Source organism: Condylura cristata, unplaced genomic scaffold (genome assembly GCF_000260355.1).
Source record: "Condylura cristata isolate star-nosed mole 26May11 unplaced genomic scaffold, ConCri1.0 scaffold00008, whole genome shotgun sequence".
In the NCBI taxonomy this organism is placed as follows: domain Eukaryota; kingdom Metazoa; phylum Chordata; class Mammalia; order Eulipotyphla; family Talpidae; genus Condylura; species Condylura cristata.
The window spans coordinates 16,673,433-16,693,879 of NW_004567109.1; the positions used below are offsets into that span (position 1 = coordinate 16,673,433).

The window sequence follows — 20,447 nt, forward strand, 5'->3', positions numbered from 1 at the left end:
AGGGACTTAGCTAGTCCTCCCACCTATCATAAGCCACTGCCTGGAAATTAATGCACGGCAGTCTGTTTATAGTTATCTAGATCTGGGAATCTGGGGAAGAGAATCCCATTCTTCCCTATTAGTCTCAGAATAGCAAGAGCCTCCAAACAAAAGAACGTAAAAATTCTATGTATCCAATGATGTAGTGGTTTGGGGAAAAAAGGTGTAGTAAATTGCACTTCTCAGTTAATAATTTGTATCCCCATTTTTAAATTAGCTGAAGATAGTCTAAATACACAGCTCAGCGGAGCTGGCCTATTGGGTCAGCATTCGACCACGTGTGGCCGTGTGCATGCGAATTCATGAAAATTAAAGAAAGTTTGAAAGTCAATCCTCAGTCTCTCTTGCCACAGTCTTGTACCCAGCAGCCCGTGGACAGCAAAGACAGAATGTTTCATCATTGCAGGAGGTCCCTCTGGGCAGTGCTGGCGTGAGGAAAGCAGGACTGCCCACAGCTCCTTCCCGAGTCTGGGCAGCTCATCTCAGGTAAATGCAGAACTCTGGTTTGGACTCTGAAGCTCGGGGACTCCGCAGTGGGCGCCACTGTCGCTCACACTCACGGTACTCTGACTCCTGACAGGGCTTGGCAGGGGGCACTGCCCATGCATTCTTCCCCTTCAAAGGGTCCTGGGGCTAATGGAAATGAGTCCCCCTTCCCGCAGCTATTTGAACACAAGCAATCAGCAGTGGTGAAAACTACTCAGCACTTAGCTTTCTGCACACATAGATGGTGGAGCACACTGCAGCCAGTTAGTGGCCCCTCTGATTAGCTGTCACCGCGGCAGCTGCCTACCAGACGGTGATGAAGTCTCCCAAGGGCTCCGTCTGCAGCAGGCTGAGGTTGAGGCGGATGCCGTGACCGACGGGCACCGTGATCAGCCAGACGCAGTCCTGGGAACTGGAGTAGGGACTGGGGAAGCCGGGGGAGTACACGGTGCCGTTGGAGGCCGTGATGTTCCCCCCGCAGGGGACTGTGGGAGAGGAAACACCGCACGATGAGTCCTGGAGGTCCCCCAGCCTACGGACTCCTCTGGCAGCCCCAGCAGCCAGCACAGACCATCCCGCTCGAGGCGATGGGGGTGAGGAGGTGCTTTCCAGGCCTGGCTTTTCCCCATAAGTCCCACACACCAGAGATTCTGGCCCCCGACGTTGCCTGCAGGCATCTCTGCGGGCCCACCTCAGTCGTCCTCTGCCCTTTCTCGTTCTCTGGGACGAGACCTACTCAGAAGACCCCCTAGCACTGGCCCAGAGCTCTGCCCCAGAGACCCTCTCCCTGCAGAGGCAGGGTTCGTCCATGCACGAGTCTGCCAGGACCTCCTAGGGTGGGCACTCTGCAGGAGTAGGTTGAGGAGTGTGGGCGCTCGGGGGTCAGTCTGCTTGGGAGAACCCTAGGTCTGAGGGAGGGACGTACCTTCACACCTGGGCAGAGGGTGGTCCCAGTTCCGGTTGGTGCCATGTTGACATGTGAGGACAGGGTGACCATTCAGCTGATATCCTGGGAGGCACTCGAAGGTCACTGACTGCCCAACATTGTAGCCCGCTCCCCTCACGATGCCACTGGCAAAGGGCTCTGGATCTGGGCACTCCTGGAGTTCATAAGCTGGAAAAGATGGGAGAAACAGTTACCTTGTTTTCTCTGGGCACTTTCTCCCTCCCCAGCACACAGAAGGGAGAGAGAGAAGTGTGAAACACCACGATGGGCTCAGAAGGACCATGGCCACTTACTAGTAGGTTGTTGACTTTGGGCAAGTTCTTAACTTCTCTGTGCCTCAGTTTCCTTATTTAGGAAATGGTGCTTGTGAGGACTAAGTAGGAGAATATATGCACAGCTCTCTGCACAGTTGTGGCACATGGTTTTTATCGTTACTGTTTCCATGGACAAAGAGGCTCAAGGAAGAGAACCATTGTTCTTCAAGCACCTGCTGGGGTCCGGTGGGACCCAAAGAGAGTGAAATCAGGAGCTGTCTCAGGGACAACATCTGGGCCTGTATGTACAGGAAAAATGTAGGGAAACCAAACTGTTAAAAGTTGTATCTGCAGAAGGCAGAGCTGGATATGGAATATGGGACAATTTTGACTTTCTATGAGGCACTTACAAAAACATCTGTAATGCTTTAATTTTTAATATTCATGTACTAGTACTAGGGAAAAATCTATAAGAGAAACATGAGTGGCAGCATCTGGGGAAAGAGGTTGGAGTGAACAAATCAGTCTGTCACTCTGGGGAAGCAGCCCAGGAGAGGTCAGCCTCGTGGACAGCCGCCCAGGTGGGCACAGTCTGCACAGACACAGGTAGTGGCCCCTCTCACAGGGCAAGTCTGAGTTGGGGGTGGGGCTTGTTCTGGGAAAGTGTGCCAGGAGGAGGGAGCCTATTTTAGGATTTCCCCTTAGGAAGGGCTGTAACGAGTGTGGCTGGGAACTCACACAGGAAACCCCTAACGGCCGGGATTATTGCTGGAATTTTCCGTCATGTCATAGACGGCCCCTGAATAATGGGGCCTGGCACACAGGGGAAGACCCAGCAGAGTAAGCCTGTCAAGGTTGAGGGGAAGAGGCTGGACACTTGTGGGTGTTCGGAGGGAATGGAAGGGTCACTTGCTCAAGGGAAGTTGATGGTATTGGGCAGAGTGGGGCCACAGAGTGGCCAGAAAAGGTGCATCCTACAGGGTTGGTCAGCCTGGGCGGGCCAGGAAGAGGACGTCTCTGGAAGATGGCCTCCGTGGGTAGGTCGTCCTGCCTGGCCCTCAAGGCCCCCCTGCTTCCATGGCTGCCCCGAGGGGCAGCCTGCAAAGGTGCGGGCAGGCAGAGGCACAGGAAGGGTGCTGCCGGTCCTTACCCTGATACTCCATCTTGAACCCCGGCCGGTTCTGAGAGTGGTCGCTGTGGAAATACACGGTGGTCTCGTGAGACGTGGAGAGCAGGGAGCCCGGAAGCTCGCTTCCACTGAATCTGCCCATCATGCGGCTGGTCTCGTAGGGGCCATTCCGGATTTCTATGAAGTCATGGTTAGGCTCGGTGGAGAAGTTCAGGAACTGGATGTGAGCCCCTGGGAGCAAGACAGAGGCAGACAGTGCCCAGCGTAACATAGGCCCGCTTCAGTGTGCTGTGTCAAGAAAGCTTGCCCTGCACAGCCCACCCATCCCCACCCGACTTCCTACCCAACACATACGTTAGATATGTCGGCGAGTCCAGTCTCTTGTATTCAGGCACGACTGAACTTAAAAACATGTTATTTATTCAAAAGGAAAGACATCTGTCATTTTAGAGTTCCACCCAGAGTCAATTTTATTTATTAAATGCACTCAATGTGTGATTCATCTATATCGGTATAAAGAGAACTTTGTTATGATCAACTTTTTAGTGAAAAAAACACTACCACTACTTAAACATAGCAACCCTTCAAAAGACATGAACTTTAATATTGGCACATTCTAGGTCATTTATAATAATTCAGGGATATAGGACTTAGAATACATCGTCCTAGCTGTTCTATTAAGAAACTGAGTGAAGTTTATACTTTAGGATCTTATTGGATTAACAAGGTCTGTCAATCCAACAGGATTAAGGGGTCTAATTATGCCCTTAGCTTATAATTAGTATATAAATTAGGAAGTGGGGCTATTGATATTTGCTTATAAGTTTCTCAAAATTAGATCTACATCACTGTTAAAAACGACATTGAAGAAATATATTTCCTGAGCATAGAGAAACGTCCTCATTCTGATGAAAACGGGACTGCAAAAGAGTGCACCTTATACGACTCTAATTTTTATATTAAAAGGTAGGAGACTGGTCTTTGATGGCTAATGACATTCATTGAGCTCTTGCCACACACCAGGACGAGCAGGCATGGCACAGGGACATATGAAGTCTCCAAAGTTACTGCCCTCCCTGGGCTACATCCGAATGGTGAGGACAAAGCTAAGAGAACTCACACAGTGGGACCACAGGTGAGCTTTAACTTAAAAATGTGCTCATCCGAGCTTTCTCGTTGATTTAGAATGAGCACATGTGTGACTTGGGGAGGGGGTCTAATTATTTAAGGATAAAATATAATGCTAAGGACACTTCATGTCTCCCAGCCTGCCCCTTCCCTGCCTTTGCTCCACGGAGGAAGTCACTGTCGTGAATCTGGAAGACATCCTTCCAGCTCATGCTTCTGGACTCTTACATATGTATCTGAACTTACTTGTTTTGAAATTTATATAAATGAGATCATACTATACATGCACTTTTATAAATCTTATTTTAATTCACCATTGTTTTCTTCAAGGTCTATTCTTATTGATAGACAAAGGATGATCTTGAGCTTAACTATATATCAATTCTATTTTATGAATTATTCAACCACACCAATCACTCCCCTATTAATGAACATGTGGCGTGTTTCCCAATAATGGATGATTTCTCAGTGAATATCCTTGTACATATTATCTGCAGCACCTGTGATTTGCACGGCCCATGTATCATCCCAACACTGTAGCTATATGCCCATCAAAGGGGGCTCTCATAGAAGGATTACAGTTTCTGACTTGAGCTGTGTGCAAAGAACTGGATGTGGCCGCCTCCACCTAGTGGCAATGGCTTGTAAGTGCAGCTGCTTTTTGCACACTGGAACTAGGCGCCATGTTAAGGGTGGTGCTAAGGGCCCACATTATTTGAAAGCAAGAGCTTTCTCCCTGAAGGACACATATCCACCAGAGGCTGAACAGCACTAAGATCTAAAAATAAAAAGCTTGGTGGCTAATCATCGGGGCTTATAGAGAGCTGTGATGGACCTCCCATTAAACTTCTATTTTCCTTTGGATGTTGCCCACCAAGCCTCCATCCATCTATCAACTGAGGTTCCTTTGAACCCTATCTCAATGCAGAGCTGTAGGGCCTCCCAAAAACTCTTTTCTCAATGTCTCAAAATCTGGAGTTTCCCAAAGTTGCCACAGTTGTCATCATTTGGCATCTCAATCATTTGTCCTGCTTCCTACAGAAATGGTACTAAATACTTAATTCCATATTGACCTTGACTCAATTTAATTAAGATGAGAAACTGGATATTGGAAGTTAAAAGCACAACTCGAAAGCCAGTCTCTGTAAGATGGATTTTTTTAAAACCATCCGAGAATAATTTCTCATTCCACAGCCCTTGATTTTAGCTTATTGCTCACGTAATAATAATAATGGCCATCCCTAAGATCTTTTCCCTTATACTTTATGTTCCATTCTTTGGCGGATCACCAATCTCTCTCCTCAACTCAAAGCAAATTTAGAGAAGGTCAGCTAGATTACTTTCTCTAGAAAACTGACTTCCATCAGAAGTCCCAGTGTAGGCTGAATAATAAAGGACAAACAGGAACTGCGTCCCCAAGGTCACAGACCTGTGTAGGCACAAACCCTGGGGCATTTCCTTCCTGGGTGCAGGGCGATGACTTGGACACATGACATATGCGGGTAGCTTAGCAATTGCATGACATATACATCCCTTTCTCTTCAACAGAGATATCTGGGGTTAAGCTACAAGTCTAGTGCACAATTCATGAATCATGAGCAATTATATTTTGTGCCCAGATCCATGTCCTCTACACCTGCCAACCCCCATGCCTGGCATACTCCATCTCTACAAAAACCACTTCCCAATCGCTAAGCTAAGGCCAGCTACAATGTGCATATAAAGAATGCAAACTCAATTTCATATTGACCTTGGCTCAATTTAATTAGGATGAGAAATTGGATATTGGAGTTAAAAGCACAACTTGAGGTCCGGTTTGTGTAAGATAGAATGTTGTTTTTCCTTTTTAAATATCCAAGAGCAATTTCTCATTCCACAAGCCTTGATTTTAGCTCACTACTCAAATAAGAATGGCAATCCTTAAGATTTTCCCCTATACCTTATGCTCCCAAGGCACGTTCATCTCTATGTATCCTTAATTGACCCTCGCGATTGTAAAAGGTCAATAGATGAGAAGACAGCGAGCCAGACCGCTAAGCTGCCTCTGTCCAGGCTGCACTGGGCAATCACAACACACAGTTGCTTCATGTTCAGGGGCCTGGAAGTGAAGACTTACCGAAGCCCACGGGCAGTGCTATTTTCCAGGAGCAGTCCATGTTGCTTGGGTAGTTGCCAGGGAAGCCAGGACTCAGGATCACCCCCTCCATCTCTTCTACTGCTCCCCCACACTGTGCTGTGACAGTGAGACCAGACAGAGCATTAGGAAAGCACCAAGGAGAGCCTGGGCCCTACTTTGGGGCTCCCTCAGAACAGCAGTCTTTCATTTCCCCAAGTCACATATCTCTTTGAGCTGGGAAAGGAAACTGAGGTTGGCTTCCCTAAAAAACTGTACATGTGGGCAAGCCAAATGTGGACATTCAGGAAAGGCAGCACGTCCCAGGAGTACACACCCCATGTTATGAGTGCTTGACCTTGAACATGCCCCGTGCAGCCAGTTCCTTTAGTGAGAACACGCAGCAGAAGCCCATCTGCTTCAGGAGAAGTATGAGGCCCTCAGATGCCCCTCTCTTCACTGTCCAATCAACTTGAGTTCCCACTCTGTACCAGGCTTTTTATAAACATGTGGCTCATGGGGTTGGGTGGTCAGCAAACGAGCCTCCTGAGTCTGCCTTTGCCCTTGGCCCAAGCGGCAATGGGGAGTACCCCAAGGAAGCTGTCCACGGGGGCTGGGTGTCTGGACCTCCAATGAGGCGAGTTGGTCAGCCTGGCCAGCTGACATGGCTCTTTCCTGTCTCATTAGGACAGGAAGAGTGGAGGGAAGACACTGCGTGTCTTGGTCAATATTCTTTACCGTCTTCGGAGGGGCCACTTGAGCACACAGGGCTGAACTTAACAGTGCAGGTCCAGGGCAGAGCTCCAGCACTGACCACCTGCTCCCAACCCCAATGGCGTGGTGACCGTGGTCAAGCGCTAACCCCCCCTCCCCCAAAGCTGTTTTCCCCACCTGTGAAGTGGAATGAATAGTAAGGCACGTCACAGGGGTGGAATGAGGTCACAGCAGGGGAATGCCCTCCACATGGAACAGGACTGGCACAGAGTGAGTGGCCAATGACTGATGCTGTTTAAGTGGAGGCTTCCCCTTAAGGCCTTTGTAATACCTGGCAGGGGAAGGACATGGGGCTGACCGGTGACATCCGGAAGCCTGCCAGGCCCTGCGCTTGGCGAGGTCCTGGGCAGAAAGGCCGTCATCCCCTGTGGCACTCCCTGGCCCACCCTCGGGCAACCTTGACTCATACTGCACAGTTGGCAGGGCATCAGAGGACCCAAGATTTCCATTCCTGATTTTGCCACTTTGTTCTCAACCCTAACAGCCTTAGTTGACCATTTGCAAAAATGAGGGTAACGCTCCCGCCCTGGAAGCTCTGCAAGGAAGCAGCGCTGTCCTTCCACGTAGCGAGGACCAGCCATGTTGGTTTCCCCGCCCCAAACTGCCCAGAGGCTCCCGAGGGTGGAGACCCATCTTTGCTGTAGGCCTCCGTCTCTCCATGCTGAGCGCGGGGGAGAACCCAACCAAGCTAAGTCCCCGCTTGGCCTGGAACACTGAGCAATTCTGTCGTGGATTTTCTGTCCGTCTCATGAAAAGTCACAGGGGGCGGGGGGCAAATGCGAGAAGATCCATTTGGGGTTTGCCATTATTTGGCATCAGAATGGCCACCGGAGCATTTCCCAATGGGCAAGCCTTCAGCAGACTCGCGTTCTGTGATCCCTGGTTTTAAGGTCAATGCCACCTGGAGCGAGTGCGAGCTTCCCAGCGCCTCAATCTAAAGCCCATGCCTTGGGGCAGACCCAGAACATTCAACTTCGTATTCATTTGAACTAAACCTGACAACGGTCACTGAGCTCTACTCCCTGGTAGAAGGTGGCTGGGAAAGAACTGCCGAAGTGCCAAGCCGGGCTCTTACCGATACAGAGTGGTGGCGGGTAGTTCCAGCGCCGAACGGTCCCGGGCATACAGGAGATGTGAGCGTGGCCCTGGAGGAACAGGGAACGGGGGGGCACCAGCTGCTGCATGGCACAACTGTGTGCACAACTCAGAACGGGGGGCTTATCTGGAGGCTTGTGTTAAGGAACAGGATACACAGAGACAGACAGACCCACCGTGGGGTAGGGAGTGAGGCAGAGGGGGAGGGACTTTGGGGAAGGATGATATTAACAGCCATTACTAATGAATTCTCATTACTAATGGTTCCTTGTGAGGCTCCTTTAATTACTAGATTCCCTCATGGCCTTCACCAGAAAATTAAGTTTTCCTAAAGTCTAATCAAACCAAAACTTTGCAGGAGCACATTTGAGGCTGGCTTGTGCTAAATTGCTAGTCAGCAAAGTTTGTCTTTTGCATGAACAGCTCCAGGAAGGGTAATGGTCCCTAGGGGCTGGCGGGCCGCTCCCTGTTCTGTGGTGACTGCAGCTCTGCTGGTGCAAGGCTGATCAATCACATCTCGGGGGACACCTTTTCTTGCCCTGGGGTTCAAGGAGAAGTACCTGGAGGGCATAGCCCGGCTCGCACTGGAAGGAGACCACGTCATTCACCAGGTAGCGCCCACCAGTTTTCACCCCGTTACTGGGCACGGCGGGTTCTGGACAGCTGCTCAGGCCAACCGCTGATGAGAGAGACAGGAGGGGGGGAATGACATGCCCGCAGGGGAATGAATGGACACCCTCCCAGGTGACTGTGACAGTAGGTTGGGGATGCTGCTGGTAGGAGAGAGGCTGCCTCCAATTCGGGCTTTCTCTCCTGAGCTGAGGGCCAGTGCCTCCTGACCCACGTACTCTGCAAGGCACAGGGAGTCACAGCACTTATAAGGCAGAAGCCAGCACACTAACGGTCCCTGAGGCACGGGGGTCCTCTGACTCAGGGGAAGGGCCCTGGAACAGGAGCGCTGGGGAGGGGCCTTCAGCCTGGCTGGGAGCCCCAGGCCTCCCTGCGGGAGCTCCTGCCACATGGCTCCTGCCTCTAACTTCCAAGTCCCCCCATTTTCCTTTCCTACGAAGGCTATTCCTGCAGAATTGGGAGAGAAGCCAACGAAAAGCACGAGAGCAGGAGAGCAGTTATCAGAGAGGGGATATCTCAGTTATGGGGGGTTCATAAAACCCCCCTCTCAGAGGAAACAGCTTAGGCAGTCACTCATGTGGGGCTCCCAGGAGGCGCCTCTCAGCCCCTGCCCCAGGCGCTGCTATGCAGCCATCTCTCAGGCCATGTACGTTTCGTAGCCTTTCCCCTGAATGCTCCTCGTAATCAAATCTCTCCTCCATCTTTCTGCCCCTTTAGGACCTTCATGACCCTTTTGAAGGTCACCTCTGTTGGCTCTCCAATGTTGCTTCACTCTCCTTTCCTGACTTTTCAAATTCAGTTCTCATCCTTCAGTCCTTCTGCCCCCAGCGTGTACACGGATTTGTGCTAGGGCATCTGGCTTCTCCCTCCTCTTCCTCCCCTGCATCAACCACACTGTCATCACTGGGACAGCACTCATTGAGGGCCCTAGAGGGAGCTGGGGCAGGTGCCTCGCTTCACCTCCCATGTCACAGGTGAGCATGCAGACTGAGGCTTCTTCTGTGCCACAGTAAGCCACAGAGCTGGGTTTCAAACCAAGCTCGGTCCCGTTCCAGGCCTGCCTGAGTGCAGGCCAAACCCCGAGGTCACAGCCAAGCACGCTAAGCTGCGCCTCTCCCCCAGCCCTCCTCCCTTACTTCGTCCTCATCCTGCGTTGAGTCCTTTCCTGCCTGACTTCCGTGGCAAACGGTAGTGCAGCGTCTCCTGCCTATGGGCTTCCCACATCTCCCACGCCCTACAGGCGCCCATCCGCAGGTGTGGGCACTTCAGATGTGCCACATAAATCATTCTGTATTGATGGCTGGGACCTGGTGTGCACTTCTTCATGGACAAGGGCTGGAGCGTTGTGATGAGACGATCCTCCGAGGGGTGGCTGTAAACTGAGTTCACCTCCACCAAAGTGCTCTTCTTTCAAAAGAGTGGCAGAAAAGAGAGAAGGGCACTAGAGCTGACAGCCTGTGTGGCTGGGTCAGACCTGGGCACCTGCAGAGCCCAGAGCGTGCGGGAGAGGAGAGGCAGCCTCAACCTTCCTGTCAGTCTCCTGCGGGGTAGATGCCGTGGGCAGAAAACCCTCCTCGTGGATGCCAGACCCCACGGTAGATGCAGGTTCTCTGGGGGAACCATGTGCACACAGCGCCTGCAGCGACCCAGGTATTGTGGACCAGGGAAGGACTGGCCGGTCCAGGTCACCGTCCTCCAGCCCAATTTTCACGTACAGCCACAAGGATGGACAAATCCTAAGTGCATTTGCTGAGTTTTGACAAACGTCTAAACCTGTAAAACTCACCCCCCAGCAAAACAACAGGTCACTGTCAGCACTCCAGAAAGTTCTCCAGAAAGTCCCTTGCCAGGCACTGCCTGTCATACCTGAGCTGTTAAGAAATGAACATCATCCTTGGAAGTAGGAGTACAAACACACACCTCAGCTGCTGGGCAAAAGACCCCAAAGTCAGTATTAGAACAAACATTGAGCTAACTATGAAATGCCTCATCTTATCTCTCTCTCTGCACTGCCCCCTGCACTCCCAATAGGATGTAAGCCAATATTTAGTGGGATGATCACAACATAGTAACCCAGGGCAGTGACAGAAAGAAGAAAGGAAAAAGAAAGAGAAAACAAGGACAAAAGAGTATGGTGGGAGAAAAATGGGGAAAGTGGAATGGGAAAAATAGGGAAGCCAGAGGGAGGGAGGCAGAGAAAAGTGCATTCTAATTTCTCTTACATTGCACAGCTTGATTTTATTTAAGCCATGCTTACAACAAAGGAAGAATTATTTTTTTGTCATGTGCAATTTATTACTTTTGAAAGCATATTGTTCAATTTCCATTTCAATTAAATAAACATTAAATATGAGTCATAGCAGTAAGGATGACTTTTCAGTACCCTTCAAAACCATTTGCCTCTACAATAGCAGTTAATTCTCCACTTCTGCAGCCTCATTGTAGATTATCTATAAAACAAAAATATAACCACAGGGCTTTGGCTCCAAGAATTTTGGCCTGAAAATATTATTGGGGACCTGTTTTCCTCTAACTCTTTCCACCATGAGAGGACAGTGCACGACAAGCATCAGCTACTGAGAAACCACCAGTTTCCTCAAACAAGAACAAAAGTGGTGATTTTTTTTTTCCCTGGGATTGAGCATAGAATGACAAAGAGGTAGAGGAAGGAAGTACATCTTTGGCAGGAAAAAGAAAAGAAAAGATTCTGAGGAACATTTAAGGACACAAAGTAGTGGATATGGAAACAAGTCTGGAGGGACCAGAGAACAGAGGGTAAAGAAAGAACATGAATTATTCAAGAGATAATTCGAGATACGCCACTCCACCAGGTGAGTGAAACTTAGAATGTCTGGGGAGAAAGGTGTCAGACCTCCCTGTCCTTGGGCCTCTGCTTCAACCTGCCCCCTTCCTTCCTGCCAGATGCACCATTTAGTTCCTTCAGAAGATGACCTCCTGGGACCCAGCTAACCCTCCCCAAGCACCTGGGTAAAGATCACTCATTTCGGAGACAGCTGACCCTCACAGATGTGCAACACCAACTAGAGGTTCCACACGACAGGCCCATGCTGCCAAAGGCATGGTCAAACCAACCATGCCTTCCTGCGTTTCTTATTAGAACTAACTGAACTCGGGCATCTCTTTCCTTAGGATCTTACCTGGCCAGGTTTATCTTCCTTCTCTACTTCCTCAGCATACCACACTGTACTAAAATTATTGTACCCAAGTTCATCTCTCTGCCTCTACTTAGTGCTTTTGAGAATAGAGACTATGTCTCATTCAGCTCTGTCCTGTAGGTACCTAATGCAGGGCCTGCCTCACTGAGGTGCTCAGGGTTTCTTCATGGCATCCACCTCTTCATCTGCCCAAGGTAGAAGTGACCATGCCCTCCTCTGACCCACTGCTCCACCATCTAGAAACATCCATGTCTTTAATGCTTCAGTGTACTTCTGTAGCCATAGGCGTGATATTCTCTAGTGGACTCTGCGAGCACTTATCTGTCTTGATCCTACCCAAACCCAGCACAGCTCTGGACACACTGCAAACGCTTGATTGTTTGCTGAAAGGATGTAAAACAAATGTTGTTGCCAAGCTATTCCTTCCTGTACCCAATGGGGAAAGGGAGCAGGCAGGCAGTCCTAGGACAGAAGTCTCCCCACAAGGCACAGCTGTACCCCTTTTTCACCAAAGAATTTTTAGCTGTGACCACTTAGGGGCCCTGAAAGCTAGGGTTGAAGGTTGGAAGAGGAGTGAAATTTCCAGTGAGACTGGAAGAGAACACCTACATTTTCTTACAGCCCTAATGATAAAGTGGGCTTAGGCCAGTGACCAGGCCCCGACCCATCCTTGCTGTGGACCAGGGGAAGCTCACAGGTGTTTGAGTAACAGATGCTTGGATAAGAGTACCAGCTCTCTCTTTGAGGCCACTGAGATTTCACATCCTCATCTGGTCTGAAGTAAGGCTTAAGCAGGATGGAGGAAAGGCAGAAAATATTGGCCAGAATGGCCCTGCCTGCTGTGAGCCCCTGACCCCTGAGTGTCCCCCACCCATCGCTCTGCACGCCACTGGACCTCTGGGTTCTCACTTTTGTACTCCAAGTGGAAGCCAGCTGCTGACACACTGATGTCGGAGTAGAAATGAAGGTAGAGCTGGTTGGAGGTGCTGTTCAGAAGGGCAGGCACGGTTGTCCCTAGAGCAGGAAACAGGGACTTTTAGCTTAGCCTCCCTGCCCCGACCGCCCTTTCTCCCGTGCTTTTGCTCCTGCTAACATTCTGCTCCCAAGGGTCCCAAGTGTCGCAGTTAATAAACTCACTAAGTGGCAAATTAACACTGTCCACTAGCCACGGGAGGGGAGGGGAGACCGCAAACAACTTCCTGTAAAAGGAACAGTGGCCGAGCCACATGCCAGCGGGAGGGTGGCTTCCTTCAGCCTTGAGTTCCGAACCCCTGTAGTGAGCTTCAGGATGACTCTACCCTGTCAAAGACGTGCCATCTTCAGGATGAGTCTGGGAAGTCCAGGCAGTGTGGACAGTTTATCAGGGGCACCACTCCTTATATCTTGGCAACAAGGAATTTGGGGGCCTAAGAGACCCAATAATTGCCCCAGTTAGTGGGCAAAACACACTGCACTCTCAGGCAGAAACCCACCACAGGGAAATGGTGTCGCGACCCTTGAAAATGGCGTAGAAGGTCTTCAAAAAAGTTAACTATGGAGCCCCCCTCCCCCCCAGGATCCACAGTTAGCTATGCGCCCGGTGGCCGCACATTGGTGAGCACGCTGGGAAGCGGCGACTTCTTGGCTCATGAATTGTATTTCTGCAGGAGTGACCACACAGAAGTCCACCACCTCCTCTGAGCCGGGGTCCCTGAAGTCCCATCTAACCTGAGAAGCTCCCCAGCATGGTCACAGTGTTGTCGGCGCCGTCAAACACCTCCAGGGAGTCCCAGTTCTGCTCTGTGACGAAACTGATGACTTGAATCTGGGAAGGCAGAGGGTTGAGTGGCTACTGGTCGGGCAGCGGACTTCCTCCCCTCCTCCCTTCCCTGGCTAAGTCAGTGACTGCGGTGTCCTCTGGCCCTTCCCATAAAGAATAAGGTCCTACCTCGAGGCGCCTGTGGGCCCATCATGCGATGGGTGTGAGGTGAATGACTAGCAGAATGGGGGCTGCTGTTTAAGGCCGGGAATGAGAAAGTTCTCGGGACCGGGAACACTTCAGTCTACTGGCCTTCTCATCTCTCGACATTCTTTGGGTTCCCCCACTTTCTTTCTCTATTGCACCAGGCAATGGGGCAAACTGCCAGTGACACAATCCAGGTGGACCTGTCCGCCTTGAGCTCCCGCTTGCAGGCTGCTTCTCCACTGACCCTGTGGGCTCTGGACCCTCCTCCCGGCCTCCACACCTGCTCTGGCCTCCTTGGCTTGGCTCTCGCCGCTGGGCACCAGTGCTGCTCTGTGCCTCAGGCCTCTAGTGAACGAGGCCTGCGGGAGTTCCGGGTGCCTCTCCATGCATGCCTATGTTTGCCGTAGGGCTCCACCCCTACCTGCAAGCCCCTCCTCTGGCCCCCATCTCCTTGGGAAAGAAGCCAGGAAGCCATTTGAAAAAACAGCTCTTATGAATCCTCCCTAGTCTGACGCTAGCTCCAGGCTCACATCCTTCTCCAGGCCTTTCCTGATGACCCGAGCCATGTCATGAGGACACTGACCCGTGTCATGAGGACACTGAGGTTCCCCAGTTTTCTGGTGTTTTACCAGTGTGGGACACTACTGTGTGGGCCTCACTCCCACACTAAGCCCAGGGACAGGGACAGACTTTGTCCCCGTCCTCCTCTGCCCTCCACCCCCCACCCCCCTGATGCAGGTCTCGAGGCCCCTACCTGGATGCCGGCGCCTTCAGGGACCGTGATCTTCCACACGCAGTTGAGACTGTTGAGGTAGGGCTCCGGGAAGCCGGGGGACAGGATGGTGCCCCTGCGCTCTGTGAGGTTGCCTCCGCAAGGCACTGGAAGGGGCAGCTCTGGTCAGAGGCTCTCCTGCTCGTCTTTGTGGGGTCCCTAGGAGCAGCCTCTCCAGGCAAGTCTCTTCCCAACTCCCCTCTCCCTCCCCGAAGGCCGTACTGCTCACACCTCCCCTCTGCCCGCTTCTCCCCGGGGCCCCAGGCCTGCTCCTCCCATGACTCCTGCCCCACAGCCCTCCTTTGGGGCCTGGGCTCATGCTCCTCTCTGCCTACACGTCTCTCCCAGCTCCTCCTTCCAGCTGTCTCACCCCCATCTCACAGGACCGTGACAGGACCAGAGTGGGGCAGAGGCTGCTGTGTGTCTTCGGCCAGCTGCTGGCTCTTGCCGCCTCCCTCAGGGGAAAGCCTGCTTGCACCCCTCTACCTCTAGGTCCTGGCCATCGAGGTACTCACCCACACAGATGGGGGCTGAGACGTTCCACTGGGCCAAGGCCCCGGGAACTGGGAGGCACTCGATTTCTGGGGATCCCTGCAGGGCATAGCCGGAGTTGCATTCGAAGCGGACGACAGCCCCCACTGAGAAGTCGCTGCCCAGCCTCTTGCCGTAGCGGGGTTCAGGCACAGAGCTGCACTGTGTGGCGCTGGTTCGGGGCACCGCTGCAGGGGACAAGGGCACTGAGGGGCAGGCTCACTCCTCTTGAAACTGGCCGGGGGTAGACACGCCTGGGGCTGGAGCTGAACAGTCTGGAGGATACCGTGAGAGCTTCGGGCACTTTCCCTTACACCGGGGGGCTTCTAGGGTGATGCCAGCCTCACTATACAGAGCTGGACACACACTGTCTCAGAACAGCTGCTGGAAACCATGGCTGGAGTGGAGCCGCTGGCCCAGTCTTAAGAGCCAGTCATGCTCTTTGTGTTGCCAGGAAGCCTCCAGCCTAGCAACGGCCTCATGGCCTCGGGAGGGAACAGGGCCCATCCTCCTACTTCACCTCACCTCTGGCTTTTTCTCCTCATGTCCCTTAAGGCCCTGCCTGGGGCCTTGCCCCCAGGCCCTGAATTTCATGTCACCCTACCCACAAAGGCAGATAGTACCTCGAGCCAGGGGGTGTCCCGTGTCAGGATTCTCCTGCCCAAGGAAACGCAGCCCCCCCAGCCCCACCCCCCCAGCACCTGAATGAACAAACTACCCTCAGAACCTGCACCCTAGCAAAGAGGACATTCTCCTGGATAAGGACAGGTCAGGGCCTACAGGGGAACCCAAAAGTTCCAGAACGTTGCCTTCCAGTGCAGTAGGGAGGGCATGAGTATTGACTGCCTTCTTGGTGCCAGCTCCTTCACAAACTCTATTTTTTTAAAATTTATTTATATATACAGAACTGGGGTTCAGACCAGAGGTGCGGGGGGTGAGAAGATTCACCAGAGACAGAGTGGGGAGCAAAAGACAGATTGACTGAAACACACTGCTGAGGGGAGCAGCAGGCGGGTCAGGAGAGGTCTGCAGTGCCATGTAGGTCAGCTCTCTGGCCGGGGATCGAACTTGTGCTGCAGAGTCTGTGACAGCTTCATAGTGTTGGCCTTAAACCATTGTGCCACCAGGGAGGGCCCCATGAATTCTATTTTGAACGTCCCAGTGACATAACATTAGCCCCACTATTTTACAGGTGGGCACAGTGGGGCCTGGTGTTCAGTTAGAAAGTGGCAGGGATGGGCTCAAAGGCACACGGAGCTCATGCTGAAGCCCGTGGCTTCCCACACCTTTGCTGTGCCTTCAGACAGACCATGTCCATGGGGGAGAGTCTTGTAAGAGGCCTGGGCTAGTGTCCAGTGCCACTAAAGTTGTGCCAGGCAATGAGGGGAGGCAGAGAGAGAAATTAGTTTTCTATGTCTGATTTCTATTCTCATTCAACATAGACTTTAGTCTAAAAACAAAGGATAAAATGCAACTGAACTTTGGGGAAACTGTCCACATGCCAGCAACTATTCTCAACACCCCAAGTGTGAGGCTCAGACTAGGGGTCAAGACACTGGGCCATTCTCGAGTCACCAAGGAACCAAGCCCCCTCGCCCCTCACACCTGTGCCCTGCGTACCTTGGTAGACAAAGTGGAAGCCTCTGGCTGGTGCTTGGCCTTTGGCACTGAACTTAATGAGAACTTGATTGGAGGTGGCCAAAGGCAGTGATTCTCCTGCCAAGATAAGGAGCAAGAGGAGAGGACGGCCATGAGTTCAGCAGATAAGCCCCTGGAAGGAGCGCCTGCCCACATCCCGCACAGCAAATCCTCCCACATTCTGGGACTTCCTGAAATAAAACTTACATGTTCACTGCACTTACGGTGTGCAGTTCACAGAGAGCTTCCACACCCAAGGCGTCACCTTGCTCACGGTCAGTGTGAGGTTGGCACTGCAAGCGTTCAGTACCCCTCCGCCCCCACTCAAAGGTCCAGAAAGTGGGGTTGGCGAGATTAAAATCTCTGCCTGGCAAGTCCACAGGGATAGAGAGAATGGCTACTGCCAGGTGGACTGGGGGGGTTACTCAGAAAAGTGACACCAGCCTGGTTAAAATGAAGGGGGCAGTGGGGCCATCTGAGAGTCACTGGTCAGCCCAGATCCCCTGTGAAATGACCACTAGCCAGAGCGACTGCTGAGTGTAGCCCCCACCCAGGACACTGGGAAGGGTGAGTGGGCTGCTGCGACCGATCCCACTGGGACAGCCACGTCCACGCTAGGCTGTCTGAGGGAAAGGAGGCCACGCTGCGGCCCAGCAGTAATGCACACGGCGAAAGCCCGCCGGGCGCAGGACGCTCGCAGAGCTCCACAGACACTAGGCCAGAGGGCAAGGGCGGCTCTTCCACTGCTCGCTGTGGGGCAGAGGGGTGAGGCGAGTCGCCGGCTCCTGTACCGTGGCGCAGTCCCGCTCACTTCCCCTTCCCGAGGGGACATGGGACGGCGACAGTGCCAGGCCATTCTGCATGTTGCCCCTCTTCAGCTTTAGAATGACCACTCACCCCCCTTTTGGAGGAAGTCGGGGTTACAGAAAGCCATTCTGCCTCTCTGCATGAGGGCTGGGGTTGGCACCGGCCGAGGGGCCACAGGGAGATACATTTGGGGCCCACCAATGCTTCCAGAAAGTCCATGTGATGCCACTGGCTAGGAACACTGGAGAGGCTTTTGCACAAAACAGGCTTACTCGTGATCCAGATGTCTGAGCCTGGCTCAGCAAATGTCTGGTGGCCAAAGCTCAAAGAAATGTATGAAGAAACAGGCTTTGCATTATCCCTGTCATCTGAAGCTCCTCCACTAAGGAATGTGAACAGATCCAAGCTCAGCTCCCCCACACCCCCTCCTCTGGGCTGGCAGGTGACATGGACACGACTCCTGTCATCGCTCACAGAACCCACTTGACTTCCAGTCCCAGGTCTCGGCAGATGCTCCTCTCCATGAGTGAGTGCACAGTGAAACCATCGGGCACAAGAGAAGGTTCCAAAGTTTTAAGGGGAAGACCACGCTGAGAAATCAAAGTGCATTTTTATGTGGACTACAACGAAGGACAGGACACCTCTCAGATTTTCAGGTTGTTCTAAGAGCAGCACTAGCGCTGAGTCTGTAAAGTCTGGGGAGGGAGAAGGGCCAGAGAAAAAGCCTGGACTCGATAAAGCCCGTGAAGAGATGAGAAACATGGACACGTAACAGCTGGGGTCTTCGGATATTGATCGGTTAAATCTGGGAAATTCTTTCAGTATTCACAGAAAAAGGGTGAAGACTAAAATAATGAAAGAAATTACAAGCAACATGGAAGACAAATAAAAAAAAAGCCAGTATACATATATCAAGAGTTCCAGAGAGACAGCGAGAGAGAGCGAGAGCGCAGGAGAAATTAGATGAGACAGAATAACTTAGAGGAGACAAGCTTCAGAAGGACTTGAGGAGCAGGTTCAAATTGTCCACAAAGTGCCACATCCAATGATGAAAAGAGATTTCCACCTATAAGACTCTCCATGGACTTTTAATTAAACAAAAATCAGGTTGGACTTCAACTGATCTGTAATATTAAATGTTGGAAATGAGTGGAACAAGTGCTGTTGCTACCTACATACCTGCCCACCTATCTTTATTCCTGTTTCACTTTCTTTTGATCCCATACATCTCTATCTATATCTATGTCCATATTTATAACTACAGGCTTTAAATGTACACGGATCTCTCACTCTCTCTGTATCCACACTTATACTCTAGAGCTCTGGCTAAATTCATACTTATACTTTCATCTCTCTGTAGCTCTGTCTGTCTGTTTATCTCTCTATTTATCTATCTGACTGACCCCAAGAGAGTTTGAAAAGCATCCTAGCCTCCGGATCTGGACTTGTGTTCCCAGGGCGTAGATATGTAATCATTTGGCTGAGAGAGAGGCTCTGATAACAGACAGATCTAATGACAATTACAAAGCCCATATAATCCTAAGAATAATTCTAGAGACAGAACTTTTACTTTCTGCATTTTACAGGTGAGGAAATTGAAGCTGGAGAGGTCAAGTCTCACACCTGCAGGTACTTTGCAGGCAGGAAGAACCTAGCACCTGGACAGTGTGACCGCAGGGCCCACACTTGCCCTTTCTCTCTCTGTGGCCTCTCAACTCTGCAGAAAACAGTCTCCTCAGACACTTGGGGAGTTTTGGTTTTTAAAATCTTGGCTACTGAGAGGATCTCACTTAATTCCCAAAGTGGAAATGGTAGGAGCTACATTTGTTAACCACATGGCAGCAAAAATAGAAATCAACACACGTTTAAATGTAATAGGAAGAGGATCCAAGCTCTTGGGAGAAAAGAAGACATTGTTAAATAACTCCTGGGCAGAAAGAATAAAACATGATCATGGACTATTTAGAAAGTAATGGTGATGAAAATAGCATGCTTCAAAATTTATGGCATGAAGCCAAAACCATGCTTCGAGGTGAATATGTAACTGTAAACAGGCTCTTTATTACACAGAGAAAATAAGGGACAGAAAAACTCTCAAGATGTTAGAATGAAAACAAAACAATCTGAAGGGAGAAAAGGGAAAGAGACTATGAAATAATGGCCGAGACTAATTAGTTATACATAATAAGAAACTTCACAGAAGAAATGACAAGTAGAAGCGATAAAAATGGAAACAAAACAAAACCCCACCAAACCTCCTGTCCAGCTGAGGACAAAGGAGAGCTTGAATGTAGCATTCAGCATTGGAGAAGCAGGGCATTACCACTAGCGCACAGACTAAGCACCACCAAATATATTAGGAGCTATGCTGCTAAAATTAAAGGAATCGCAAAATGGTTATCTTGCGCAAAACTACAAAATATCAGCATTAACATTAAAGGTATACACCTAAATGGAACAATAACCATGGGAGTGAGTAAGTGTAAAACTACTGAGCGAAGAGGGAAAATAATGAGGCAAATTTATTTGTAGACGACATTGCTTCTTGCCTGAAGGACCCAGCGAATCAGTCAACACTGTTGGCATTATTATGGAGGGCTCAATGCCTCTATGAAATGAATAGGCTACCAACACCAGCCATCTCATAGGCTAGAAAAGACCCGTTAGGAAGTTTAATATGCGAGAAGGCCCCACTGCAGTAACAACTAAAACAACAAACATTGCCATGAAATATGTAGGAATAAAGTCAACCTGGAAAGGAATATTGCACCAACGAAAATGGTGGAAACCCAAAGGTTTCCAGAGCTAAATAACTGAAGAGACATATTATGTTCCTGGGTGGGGAGGAATGTTGCTATTATAAAAACATGAGTTTCCCGCCCCCCCCATTAATATATAAGTTTAATGGAGTACCAAGTAATTTTGATGCAAATTTCTGATGCAAATTTTTAACTTGACAAAGGATTTCTAGACTTTCTTTGGAG

General features: G+C 50.8%; 1 protein-coding gene across 1 annotated transcript in view; it reads right to left on the minus strand.

Moving 5' to 3' along the window:
* CSMD2 (CUB and Sushi multiple domains 2) overlaps positions 1 to 20,447 on the minus strand; it is a 460,842-nt gene that overhangs the window by 63,629 nt on the left and 376,766 nt on the right. Inside the window, exons 32-42 of the mRNA XM_012722353.1 lie at positions 16,639 to 16,734; positions 15,003 to 15,206; positions 14,470 to 14,594; positions 13,478 to 13,574; positions 12,680 to 12,784; positions 8,525 to 8,643; positions 7,945 to 8,014; positions 6,099 to 6,215; positions 2,876 to 3,085; positions 1,451 to 1,639; positions 833 to 1,010 (exon numbers count right to left, since the gene is read on the minus strand). Coding sequence (XP_012577807.1) covers positions 833 to 1,010; positions 1,451 to 1,639; positions 2,876 to 3,085; positions 6,099 to 6,215; positions 7,945 to 8,014; positions 8,525 to 8,643; positions 12,680 to 12,784; positions 13,478 to 13,574; positions 14,470 to 14,594; positions 15,003 to 15,206; positions 16,639 to 16,734 — 1,510 coding nt within the window. The remainder of the gene's footprint in view (positions 1 to 832; positions 1,011 to 1,450; positions 1,640 to 2,875; positions 3,086 to 6,098; positions 6,216 to 7,944; positions 8,015 to 8,524; positions 8,644 to 12,679; positions 12,785 to 13,477; positions 13,575 to 14,469; positions 14,595 to 15,002; positions 15,207 to 16,638; positions 16,735 to 20,447) is intronic.